General features: G+C 42.7%; 1 protein-coding gene across 1 annotated transcript in view; it reads right to left on the reverse strand.

Moving 5' to 3' along the window:
- The window catches only part of eif3l (eukaryotic translation initiation factor 3 subunit L), a 32,069-nt gene that overhangs the window by 3,854 nt on the left and 14,705 nt on the right, over positions 1–13,510 (reverse strand). Inside the window, exons 7-13 of the mRNA XM_043679821.2 lie at positions 13,221–13,294; positions 12,124–12,295; positions 11,059–11,213; positions 9,505–9,675; positions 7,664–7,797; positions 1,660–1,833; positions 268–457 (exon numbers count right to left, since the gene is read on the reverse strand). Coding sequence (XP_043535756.1) covers positions 268–457; positions 1,660–1,833; positions 7,664–7,797; positions 9,505–9,675; positions 11,059–11,213; positions 12,124–12,295; positions 13,221–13,294 — 1,070 coding nt within the window. The remainder of the gene's footprint in view (positions 1–267; positions 458–1,659; positions 1,834–7,663; positions 7,798–9,504; positions 9,676–11,058; positions 11,214–12,123; positions 12,296–13,220; positions 13,295–13,510) is intronic.

A 13,510-nucleotide genomic window follows, 5' to 3' on the forward strand; every position in this document is an offset into this window, starting at 1 on the left:
CGGGTCCCTGGTATTGTGAGGCAGCAGTGGTAACCACTGAGCCACCATGCCGCCCCATGATCATGGCTGATCCTCTATCCTGCCATTACTGCCTAACAACCTAAATCACTTTACCCATGGCCTCATCACTGGGGGAAGGGTGTCTAGGTCCATGACTTGGGAACCTCTGGCTGGGGTCACACAGAAAAGCTATCAGAGTCAAGGAGCAGGTGCCATCAGCATGTACATGTTAAGATACAAAGGTGCTCTTTTGTAGATAAATCTCACCTTATCGATGTAGAAGTCAACCTCCGAAGCAGATTGAAATTCACCGTCCAGGGCCGAGATCCCACTTGTCCACACCAGGTTCTTCATCTTGTGCTTGAACACCAGGAGATTGATGCGGAACTCCTGCTCGGTCATGTCTAGGAATCCAGCCAGTTTGACAACAGGCATGGTAGTATACAGCTTTAAGAAACTGAAAGGGAGAGAAGGTAACAACAAGCTAGAGTGAGTGGACAGAAATGATATTAGCATCGAAACTGATGATATTTAACACCAATATCAAAGGCACTTCATATAACTACTACAGGAACAAAAAAAAGTAGCCTGTGAAAACCAAAATGTAGCCCCCCAAGACAAGCCCTTAAAATAAAAATAAATATCTTGTGCTCTGCTGCCAAGTTCCTCTCCAGGATTTCAATACTCAACTGATTGTGGATTGGAGGTGCATTTGGACCACCCTGAATCACAACCACTTCAGAATGGAACATCAGTTCTTGGGTAAATGCATACATGAAAATGAGATCTTGAGAGATAGTCATAGAGATGTACAGCATGGAAACAGACCCTTCGGTCCAACCCGTCCATGCCGACCAAATATCCCAACCCAATCTAGTCCCACCTGCCAGCACCCGGCCCATATCCCTCCAAACTCTTCCTATTCATATACCCATCCAAATGCCCCTTAAATGTTGCAATTGTACCACCCTCCACCGCATCCTCTGGCAGCTCATTCCATACACATACCACCCTCCATGTGAAAAAGTTCCCCTTAGGTCTCTTTTATATCTTTCCCCTCTCACCCTAAACCTATGCCCTCTAGTTCTGGACTCACCGACCCCAGGGAAAAGACTTTGTCTATTTATCTTATCCATGCCCCTCATAATTTTGTAAACCTCTATAAGGTCTCCACTCAGCCTCCGACACTCAAGGGAAAACTGCCCCAGCCTGTTCAGCCTGTCCCTGTAGCTCAGATCCTCCAACCCTGGCAACATCCTTGTAAATCTTTTCTGAACCCTTTCAAGTTTCACAACATCTTTCCGATAGGAAGGAGACCAGAACTGCACGCAATATTCCAACAGTGGCCTAACCAATGTCCTGTACAGCCGCAACATGACCTCCCAACTCCTGTACTCAATACTCTCACCAATAAAGGAAAGCATACCAAACGCCTTCTTCCCTATCCTATCTAGAAGCTTATTTTACAGAACAGTTTTAATTCCCTCCCTCTTTACCAGTTAACTTCATTCTTCAGTTCCTCAAAAAGGTACTCACTGATTTCTGGGGAATTGTTAATCTGGGACAAGTTAACCAGAAGTAACTGGACACGGAACCTTTACATACCACTAAATATTTTTACAAACAGTTGGCACTGTTATCAGCTACTTCTCGACATACCTACGTATAGTGGACAGTACAGACTGTTGCTGCACCTCATCCATAAACACTTTCAGCTGTTGCAGGAATGGCTCTTTATGGTAGTTAGGATGGACCGACTCATAATTTGGTACCACTGGTGACAGGAACTTGGGACAAGCAAAGCTGAACAGCTCCTCAAAAATCTGCATCTCACTATTGGGAATAAAAGAAGAGCAGGGTTAGAAATTAAGAAAACATATATTGTGAGAGGGTCATTTAAAAAAAAATCATAATTGAAAAACAATGCATTTAGGGATTACAGTTTCAGCTGGACCATTCTAACTTTTACAATGCAGTTAATGCCTAATAAATGCATGCTGTTGTCATGCTGTATTAATGCTCACATAATAACAGCCTTGTCTTGTTACCTTGGCACTTTATAATGAGAGGGCCTTGCAAGAGTCCATCTCATTTCCTAACCAGCAGCTAAGAGAAGACACAACATTCTGGAACTAGACTAGATCTCCTGTACCCATCAAATTTCTAGCTCTATTGTCTACACGCTTACAATCATCAGGAATCGCAAACCACTAATCAAACCCAGGTGAGGTTTCAGTGTGACACGCCAAAGAGGTAAAAGAGATCCTACTTGAGGTAGTTTCTTAGCAACTTTAGATGACTTGTTCTATAACTATAAATTCTGAGATGGATACGGAGATCTTTGGGTCTTACTCTAGGTTGCAGTAGGTGGCAATGTTGCACCACAAATGTCTCATTCTTTCTGGATTGTAGAAGATTACACAGCTCGAATTGAGTCTATCGCATTCTTAAGAGAAAAGGTGGATGCATATCTGATGCAGAGGAAGTTAGTGGGCCACAGGGTGACAATGCAATAACATGATTCATTTTGGATTCCTCTTCCAAGGAGCCATGATGTGGGAGTTTTGGTGTTGGATTGGGATGGACAAAGTCAGAAGTCACATGACACCAGTTCTAGTACCAACAGGTTTATTTCACATCACAAGCTTTCAGAGCGTTGATCCTTTATTAAGTGAACCCTTCACCAGACAAAGGAGCAGCGCTTTGAAATGTTGCTAATTCAAATAAACCTGTTGGACTATAACTGGTGTCACGTGACTTCTGACCTCTTTTAAGGAGGTGACACAAACAAAGCTAGTCATCTAGTCTCTTTCTCTTAACATTTGTGACTTTGGAAACATATGGGACAATCCCACATACCAGCCTGGCTAACATGATGTGTGACCAAGGTAAATAAGGGGTGGTGTTATGCAAGGAACTGCCAGAATGAAAAAAAAAGCTTGCAGTGCAGTTCCACAAAATGGTAGATGTTGGAGTTGTTTTTTGGAGAAGTGTCTAATGTTTGCAAAGAAAACCTAGGTTTAATGGCTTAACAACGCTAATAATCCAGGAAGATCTGGAAAAGCTGGTTCAGCAAGCAGAGAGCCTGAAGATGAAAAACATGGTTACAGATAAAACCATGAGATTAGGTAGAGGCAGCAAGACTGGGGCTTATTATATTACAGTCATGAGTGCGGTGTTGGAAAAGCACAGATCAGGCAACATCCGAGAAGCAGGAGATCGACCTTTCGGGCATAAACCCTTCATCAGTCAATTCTCCTGCTCCTCAGATGCTGCCTGACCTGCTGTGTTTTTCTAGCACCACACTCTCAATACTGACCTCCAGCATCTGCAGTCCTTTCTCCTTATTAAATTAGTGTGCTTGAGGTGACAAAACAGAGGGAAGTCTGCAAGATTTGCTGGAAAGGTTATTAAAACCTCTGGCTGTGTTCCCAGGTTAAGACTAAGCAAGAAAAATAATGGGATCTTTTAACCAGGACCAAAACTGTACCACATCTAATTATGGTGGCATTCAGGACAAGGCGTAGATTTTTCAGAAGGGGCTGTGATTTGCAAGGAATGTCCAAAGGAAATAACTAAAATTAAGATGAGGAAAGATTGGAACGTCTGGGAATACAATGGGATGCAGGAAGAAGGAATTTAATAAGGAAATGAACTTCACAGATATATGAGCTAGGCAAACTCTGCTAATGACAAGAATTTAAAACTTAATACAGATGTGTTATATTGTGCCTTTCACAACCACAGGACATCCCAACTGCTTCACGGTCAGTCCTGGCTACTTGCACGTTTTAATCACTGTACCATTTGATGGCAAAGCCTTGAGATGCTGAGGCCCTAGATTCTGGGCAGCACAGTGGTTCAGTGGTTAGCACTGCTGTCTCACAATCCCAGGGACCTGGGTTTGATTCCACCATCAGGTGACTGCCTGTATGAAGTTTCCATATTCTCCCTGGGCCTGCATGGATTTGCTCCAGTTTCCTCCCACAGTCTAAAGATGTGCAGGTTTGCTGGATTGGCCATGCTAAATTGTCTATAGTGTATGGGAATGTGCAGGCTAAGTGGGTTAGCCATGGGGAATGCAGGGTTACTGGGATAAGGCAGGGGGTGTGTCTAGATGTGGACCTGATGGGCCGATCGGCCTAGTTTCATGCTGTAGGGATTCTGTGATTCTTGCCCACATATTTCCGTACCTCTACATCTCTTTCATTCTTTAAAGATTTTCCTTCAAATTGACTTGTTTGACAAAGCTTTTGTTTAACTCTATTATTCCATGAAGCTCAGCATCAAATGTTATTTAATTAAGGGTCTCATGAAGTACCCTGGACCCTTCACTGGCAAGTTGTTATCAAAAGTACTTTTAAAGTGTAGCCACCGTTATAATGCAGTAAATATGGCACAGCAAGCTCCCACAAACATCAGGACAATAAATGACCAAATCATTTGTTTCAGGTGTTAACCGAGACACCAAACATAGGCTGAGGAGTTTCCCAGCCTGTCTTTGAAATAGATGGATGAAAGGGATCTCTCAGCATTAAAGAGTGCAACAGGGCTTCAGTTTAGCAACTCATCTGAAAGACGGCAGCTGATGCAGAGTGGCACAAAGGTGTCAACCTAGATTATTCTGGAGAGCTCTTGAGCTGCCTTTCTCCTTTATATTGATTTTAATTTCATGTTTTTCCTAACTTAAGGCTCTAAAATAAATACAACATCTAAACTTCCTTCAGGCAGCATTAAAATAATGTACATGCACCCAATTACATAAGCACAGTCCAAACACACTGAACAACCACTTCCCCGATCCTGTTTACACAGAGTTACCAATGCAGGTGGGAACACAAATACAAAATCCTGATTAGAGCAGACAGAAATTATTTTGCAGAAATCGAGCTAGCAGTCCCGTTGTTTTGATCATTAATTTGGTGTTTCATTTAAATCATTGAGAACTAGTCACTTTTGTCAGAAATCCCAGTCCAAAAATGTTACTTGGCAAAGCATAATGGTTGTTAATGGACTAATAATCCAGAGACCTCCCTACCTTTTATCTTAGTAGAGAGACACCTTCCACCCCGACCTCAAATTCACCTGGACAGTCTCGGACTCCTCCCTCCCCTTCCTAGACCTTTCTGTTTCTATCTCAGGCGACCGAATCAACACGGACATCTACTACAAACCAACCGACTCCCACAGCTACCTGGACTACACCTCCTCCCATCCTGCCCCCTGTAAAAACGCCATCCCATTCTCCCAATTCCTTCGTCTCCGCCGCATCTGCTCCCAGGAGGACCAGTTCAAAATACGTACAACACAGATGGCCTCCTTCTTCAAGGACCGCAATTTCCCCCCCGACGTGGTCGACGGTGCCCTCCACCGCATCTCCTCCACTTCCCGCTCCTCCGCCCTTGAGCCCCGCCCTTCCAACCGCCACCAGGACAGAACCCCACTGGTCCTCACCTACCACCCCACCAATCTCCATGTACAGCGCATCATCCGCCGTCACTTCCGCCACCTCCAAACAGACCCCAGCACCAAGGATATATTTCCCTCCCCTCCCCTATCAGCTTTCCGTAGAGACCACTCCCTCCGCGACTCCCTTGTCAGATCCATACCCCCCACCGACCCAACCTCCACTCCCGGCACCTTCCCTTGCAACCGCAGGAGGTGCAACACTTGCGCCCACACCTCCCCCCTCGCTTCTCTCCAAGGCCCCAAGGGAAACTTCCATATCTGCCACAGATTCACCTGCACCTCCACCCACATCATCTACTGCATCCGCTGCAGCCGGTGTGGCCTCCTCTATATTGGGGAGACAGGCCGCCTACTTGCGGAGCGATTCAGAGAGCACCTCTGGGCCACCCGGACGAACCAACCCAACCAACCTGTGGCACAGCATTTCAACTCCCCCTCCCACTCCACCGAGGATATGCAGGTCATTGGACTCATCCACCGCCAAACCACAACAACCCGACGGTCGGAGGAGGAGCGTCTTATCTTCCGACTGGGAACCCTCCAACCGCAGGGGATGAACTTGGACTTCACCAGTTTCTTCATCCCCCCTCCCCCCACCTTGTCTCAGCCGGATCCCTCCAGCCCGGCACCGCCTTCCTGACCTGCAGTCTTCTTCTTGACCTCTCCGCCTCCATCCTACTCCGACCTATCACCCTCACCTTGACCTCTTTCCACCTATCACATTTCCAACTCCCCTCCTCCAAGTCCCTCCTCCCTACCTTTTATCTTCTCCTGCTGAACACTCTCTGCTCATTCCTGAAGAAGGGCCTGTGCCCGAAACGTCGAATCTCCTGTTCCCTGGATGCTGCCTGACCTGCTGTGCTGTTCCAGCAATAAAGTTTCAACTTTTATCTTAGCCCTCTTGGCACACCCTCCTCATTCCTGAAGGGCTTATGCCCGAAATGTCGATTCTCCTGTTCCTTTGATGCTGCCTGACCTGCTGCGCTTTTCCAGCAACACATTTTTAACCTCCTAGTAATCCATAGGTTCAAGTTTCAAAACCCAGTATAAGAGGTGGACAATTCAAATCATTTAAGTTAAATAAATCTGAACTAAAAGCCAGTCTCATGTAATGGTGGTCATGAATCTATTTGATTGTCATTAAGAATCCATTTGATTCTCCTTTAGTGAAACACTCTAACCAGCAGGTCTCTTACATTTACAGCAGCTCCCAAAAACTCCAATTGTTGGGTGATGTTAACATAGTGCCTGATTATTTCACTCTTATACAAGAGCTTAAAAATGTGTTGCTGGAAGAAGGGCTTATGCCCGAAACATCGATTCTCCTGCTCCTTTGATGCTGCCTGACCGGCTGCACATTTCCAGCAACACAGTTTTAAGCTCTGATCTCCAGCACCTGCAGTCCTCACTTTCTCCTAGTCACTCTTATACAACCCCATTTATAAATTACAATTAGCCATTAATCATTTCAACAGAAGTATAATCTTAACAACAACAATTGAATAATGGAGGTATACAAAGGTACTAGACTCGCTTTTAAATTCCCTCCCCACTGGTCTCAAAATTCTTCATTTCTGTAACCCCAACACTGCAATTCTGAGTTCCCCCAATTTTAACCCTATTACAACTTTCATTGCTTTATCATTGACATCCAAGCCTGGGACCAACAAGAATTCCTTCTTTGAGTCTATCTGCCTCAAACTTCATCTGGCTGATCAGATTTGTGATTGATTATCCAATTATCTTCATGAAGTATCTAAGAATGCTCTTGTCAAAGGCCTGGGGTGGCACGGTGGCTCAGTGGTTAACACTGCTGCCTCAGTGCCAGGGACCTGGGTTTGATTCCAGCCTCGGGTTCTGTTTGTGTGGAGTCTGCACATTCTCCCAGTGTCTGCATGGGTTTCCACCAGGTGCTCCGGTTTCCTCTCTCGGTCCAAAGATGTGCAGGTTAGGTGGATTAGCCGTGAGAAATACAGAGTTACAGGGATAGGATGGGAGGGGTGGGTGGGTGGGATTCTTTTCAGAAGGTTGATGTAGACTTGATGGGCTGAATGGCCTCTTTCCATACTGTAGGGATTCTATGACATTTTATCCCCTTCTTGGTGCTATATAAATGCACATTGGACAAGGCATCATTACTGAATAACTGCAATATTATAAATAAATGGACAACTAAGAGGAATAGCAGACCTACCCTTTCTGCATACGCAGCATTTTGTCTCCATATTTCTCTCGTAGCTGTGTGTGGATGCTCTCATCGATCCTCATCGGGTAAAGTGTCAAGGCAATTGCCAACAGACTATGCATCTGTTCATTCTGTTTGTTTATCTACAGGTAGATTTGAAAAGGGCAAGGGGAAGAGAAGAAGAAGAAAATGGGGTTTTAATTCTCTCTGTAATTAGTCCATTGCATTTCTACTTGAGGATGGATTCACACTTTGGTTCAGCAACCCCCATGTCTGCCCATTATGTGACAGAGAGGAAGCATTTTAGTGGAGGCCTTGGACTAGGAAAAAAAAAGTTGAGATTCTAACTCATTTACCAAAATTAAGACAGACATTTGTTCGACCACCTTTTGAATGCTATTCAGCTTAGTCTGGTCTCCATGCTATTGAAAAGATTTTGTTAAACTTGAAAGGGTTCAGAGAAGACTGACAAGGATGTTACCAGGGTTGGAGGGTTTGAGCTATAGGAAGATGCTAAATAGGTTAGGGCTATTTTCCATGGAGCGTTGGGAGGCTGATGGGTGGACCTTATAGAGGTTTATAAAATTACTTTATGTGAGTGCATGGATAGGGTGAATAGCCAAGGTCTTTTCCCCAGGGCAGGGGAGTCTAGAACCAGAGGGCATAGGTTTAAGGTGGGAGGGGAAAGATTTAAAGGGGATCTAAGTGGCAACTGTTTCATGCAAAGTGTGGTGCATGTATGGAATGAGCTATCAGAAGAGGTGGTGGAGGCTGGTATAATTACGACATTTAACAGGCATCTGGATAGGTATGTGAATAGACAGTATGGGTCAAATGCTGGCAAATGGGACTAACTTAATTTAAGATATCTGGTCAGCATGGACGAGTTGAACAAAAGGGTCTGTTTCCATGCTGTATCTCTGATTTTAAAAGAAAGGGGTTTAGGGAACCCATGTTAAGTGATGGTGAACTAAGTTAGCAATTTGTTTTAAGGGTTTCAGAGACAGAAGTTTCTCAAAAAAAAAATTCTAGTGAATGTGAAATTGCAGAAAGATAATTGATTATAGCCATGCCAGCTGAGCAAGAAAAATTTTAACTTGGAGATAGGGGTAACTCATCATTGGGGTTTGAGTATCTGCAAGGTTATTGTTGGGATAAGTGGGATTAACTTTTCTTTCTGATGTTTGCAATGAAATCCTTCTAATATTTCTCAAGTGGTGTAATATAGTTTGAATTTTGTTGTGGTTCTGTTCGCTGAGCTGGAAGTTTTTGTTGCAAACGTTTCGTCCCCTGGCTAGGCGACATCATCAGTGCTTGGGAGCCTCCTGCGAAGCGCTTCGGTGTCGGAGGAAACATCAAAGAAGCGCTTTGCAGGAGGCTCCCAAGCACTGATGATGTCGCCTAGCCAGGGGACGAAACGTTTGCAACAAAAACTTCCAGCTCGGCGAACAGAACCACAACAACGAGCACCCGAGCTACAAATCTTCGCACAAAGTTTGAATTTTCTTTTGTGCAATAAACCTTTATATTCTTTTATTGCAAGTACATTGGCAGCCTCTGAGAATACATTCAGTGACTGAGCTCCATGGTAAACCTTTAAAAAGCCTATGGTTTGTCAAGCCAGGTTTAAATCTGGGATCTAACTTGCACAGTTCTACCATCAGCTAGTAACATTTGCCAATTCAAAGCTTTTGGCTTTGTAAAAATGTAGAAATGCAGGCAGCTTAAATTGCCTTATATAAATAAAATCAACCTTCTTTTTTGCACCAAAATTACTTTAAACAATTCAAATCAACCAACTTCAGATGAAGAGTACAGCATACATAGGTAATACTTTTTTCCAGGTTTACCATCTCATATTTGTAGGTTGAACGTTGAAACATGTTCTTGGTCCTCTGAATATATAGCAATATGTTGGCAAACACACGAATAGAATCCTGGTAACGACGCATCATCAGGTACGCGAAGCCCACATAATAATAAGTTGTAACCTGACACTCTGGTACTCGGGAGTACATGCTCTGTAATGGAATGGAACAAAAAAGTAATATTATGTAAGGCACCCTATTCTAAAACCCAGGTATACATATCTGGAAAGCAATTACTTAATCCTTCTTGTACATTTATTAAGCAGTGTAAATGTGGCAAAACATTCTTGATTTGTTGATGAGAATTAACAAATTGAGAGTCATTACAAGATTACCATTGCAGGATGTGTGGAGCAGGAGTTGGAATACTTAGGAATATTTTCACACCACAAGATGTTGATATGTCAGGAGCTGGCACTACATCAGATGTCAAATTGAAAGAAGAAACATTGGAATCTTATTCTACTTGCCCTCACTAGTGGTGAACAATCTTTCAAGATGAAATAGGAACTGGGGACAATCAGGTTAAGTTTGGAACTTACTAGGGTAGAAAGTCAGTATCTGAACAGGGGTTGAGATGCATTTAAATTCACTAAGCTTTAATTCTCATTTTACCAGCTATTTTAATTAAATAGCCCTGAGCATTGATTATTCTGATAAAGACGCTGCAAACATTGAACAAGACTAAGATATCCTTCATTGTTGTGCCCTCTGATGCTGGCAAGAATAATTCCTTCATGCAATATGGTTCTATAGGTACATTCCAGTGGCCATTGTTCAGCAGCTTTGGCAGTGGGCATCAGGAGCTATTCAACCTGAAAAAGCCCATAAATGAACTTGAACTCAACCAATACTCACACAAGAGCCACTGGCTCTGGAAACTTTCCCAATCTAATAGGAAAAGTTCTGACAGCAATTAGTATACTCCCAATTGCACAATAGCTATCAAGAGCTAAGGCAGGATCTGTATGAACATTGTGTAATGTGTAGTTGCAGGGAGCTATTGAGGAACTGAACACTTTTTGCTAAAAAGGACAGTGAATGAGATCTAGGGCTTGGAGAGACTTCACAAGAATTTCTATTATCCAGTAAATTTGCACAAGTTTGCAAGTTATGGTTGCAAGATAGACATAAATGGAAGACCTGTGTGGAAATCATAATGTAGTTTTGAGGAAGCATAATACTTAACAGAACCTGCAGAGGCTCTTTCAAATTACCCTAACTCAAAGGCCAGAAATAATGCATCTTGAAGGGTGTCTTCTTAGCAGATGTGTACGCTTCCTTTTCTTTTGTCTCCCTTAATTAATTCAAACATTATTAACTTTTAGCTGATTACATGGACTGGAAGAGGGACTGGTCTCAGTGTTATGTTTGATTTACAGTGTTTTATTTTCAATTTCTCTGGAATTATGAACTTGTTTCCTGTAATGTTACTCCTCTTTAAATGACAGCTATGAAACAAACTAACCAGTGGTTAAGATTAGCTGGTTAACTAAGTTCAGTAAAGCGGTGCAGGTAGGTTATAATGGGATGCACCTTTTTATTGAGTTCAATATTCTCGAGTACTTTGATAGCCTGGTAGTAATCTCCAAGAAGTGAGTGGAGGCGCAGAAGTCCTACCAGGCTGAAATATCCTAGCATTTTATATAGAGAGTGACGTCCATACTCCCCAGCAACACTCTCAGGATCTCCTGTAATGAGATGAACAATAGTAGATGTCAATACAGGAGTAAATGTAAATCTTTACAGCAGTCAGTTTTAACCAACATCTGCAAAAGATCATCTGGTTGTTACCATACAACACTTTGTGGGAGCTTGCTGTGCCATGTTTCTTTACAACAGCGACTACGCTTTAAAAGCATTTAATTGACTGTAAAGTTCTTTGGCAAGACTTAAGATTGTGTTAGACACTATTTAAATACAAGTCTCTTTTGCAAAAAAAAAAAGGGATATCACTTATATGGAAATATGGTTCATACAACTGATGGAGGGAAAAATACAGGTAGAAAAGAAGTGCTTGAAACTGAATTAAAAAGAAAAAGTATGCCAGTCATTCAGGGGTCTGCAAAGTGTGAAGTAGCACTTGTTTGAGAAAAAAAGTCGTTGCTTCTGCATTTTAGCTGCTAATTAACAATCAGTCCAATGCCAAGAGATAAAGTGAAACAAATATTAGTTAATGAGCACATGGCCAACCTGATAATAAATATTTTTCACGATCAATGGAAACACTAACTGAAATTTTCCCAAGATATTCAGTCCCAAAACAGAAATGAGAGGCGAGGAGGGGAAAGGTGAAGAGGTTGAAAGGACATATTGCACAATAATGTTTGTTCCAGTACAAATCCAAAAGAAAGTAGGTAAAGTAGTTCAATTATCATGCACTTCTCTTCACCACATCATATCTTACTTGAGTTGGTCAACAGACAGAAGGTATAAGATAGATTCCAATATAAACTACTCAGGCTGAATCTGGACTCACTTCATGGTTGTAAACAAGAACAGTTATTTCTGCTCTTCATAGAAGTAGTTTGGAATATTAAGAGGGACATGGAACAAAAAAAACCATTGACTTTACACAAATGAGAATCATCCTGCACTTGCCTCCGCTGGTGTAGACCTCCAGTTGCCGGTTGATGTTGGATTTGTCAACCAGTGAATGAAGGACATTGAGGACACTGTGAACATTCCAGATTTTGGGATTTGACCGCAGGAAGTCGATTTCCTCGTCTGTCTTTTTGGCTGTTTTGCAGCGGTACTGACTGAAAGACTGGAACTGTACAGAGAAAGAGAGAGGTTTCAATGGAAGAAATCAACATAGTTAGCCAGATCAGGGTCAAATTTCTGCTGACTGGCCAATTTTGCAGAGCACCCTAACAAAAACAAGTTTTCATTTTTGCTCTGAATAAAATGTATGGCATATTCTTAACATTTCAATCTCTGCTTAGTCATCAGAGTCACAACAGGCAATACGAAGGTGTATTTTGTTCCTACTTGTTTGCAACCACAGTACCAATGTGGTGAAGAGGTTGAAAGGACATATTGCACAATAATGTTTGTTCCAGTACAAACCCAAAAGAAAGTAGGTAAAGTAGTTCAATTATCATGCACTTCTCTTCACCACATCATATCTTACTTGAGTTGGTCAACAGACAGAAGGTATAAGATAGATTCCAATATAAACTACTCAGGCTGAATCTGGACTCGCTTCATGGTTGTAAACAAGAACAGTTATTTCTGCTCTTCATAGAAGTAGTTTGGAACATAAACAGAAAAGTAGTTGGCAAGAAAGGATGAATCTCCTGATGATTTCCTACCCAGCATCACACTTCATCCACTGGAAGCATTCTGACGATCTAGATGAGAGCTGCCAATTGTCAATAAAAGGCAGAGCCTAATACTAGTTGTTGCAGAGACTCAAAAGTACAGAGAAGGCCCCTCAGCCTCTTGAGAATATCCCAAAAATACATAGTTAAAAATCACACAACACCAGGTTATAACCACCTGATGAAGGAGCGTCGCTCCGAAAGCTAGTGTGCTTCCAATTAAACCTGGTGGATTATAACCTGGTGTTGTGCGACTTTTAACTTTGTACACCCCAGTCCAACACTGGTATCTCCAAACCAAAAATACATGTTACAGAAAAGTAATGTGCTGTGGAGATTTAAGCAAATTGATCTAAAGGAAAGGCAGAAATTCACCTGGTATATGAACTCATCGATGATGTCCCACAGCCATTGGTTTGGGAGCTCCAGGGGAACTGGACCATCTGCATCTGAAAGGGATGAGATTGTTCTGATTTAAAATGAGCAGAATCTGTACTGCTTGCTCCATGCTCCAACCCATCCACGTCGACCAGATATCCCAACCCAATCTAGTCCCACCTGCCAGCACCCGGCCCATGACCCTCCAAACCCTTCCTATTCATATATCCATCCAAATGCCTTTTAAATGTTGCAATTGTACCAGCCTCCACCACTTCTTCTGGCAG

Source organism: Chiloscyllium plagiosum, unplaced genomic scaffold, assembly GCF_037043375.1.
Source record: "Chiloscyllium plagiosum isolate Xiang-an unplaced genomic scaffold, Cpla_swu_hap1 HiC_scaffold_33, whole genome shotgun sequence".
Taxonomy (NCBI): Eukaryota; Metazoa; Chordata; class Chondrichthyes; order Orectolobiformes; family Hemiscylliidae; genus Chiloscyllium; species Chiloscyllium plagiosum.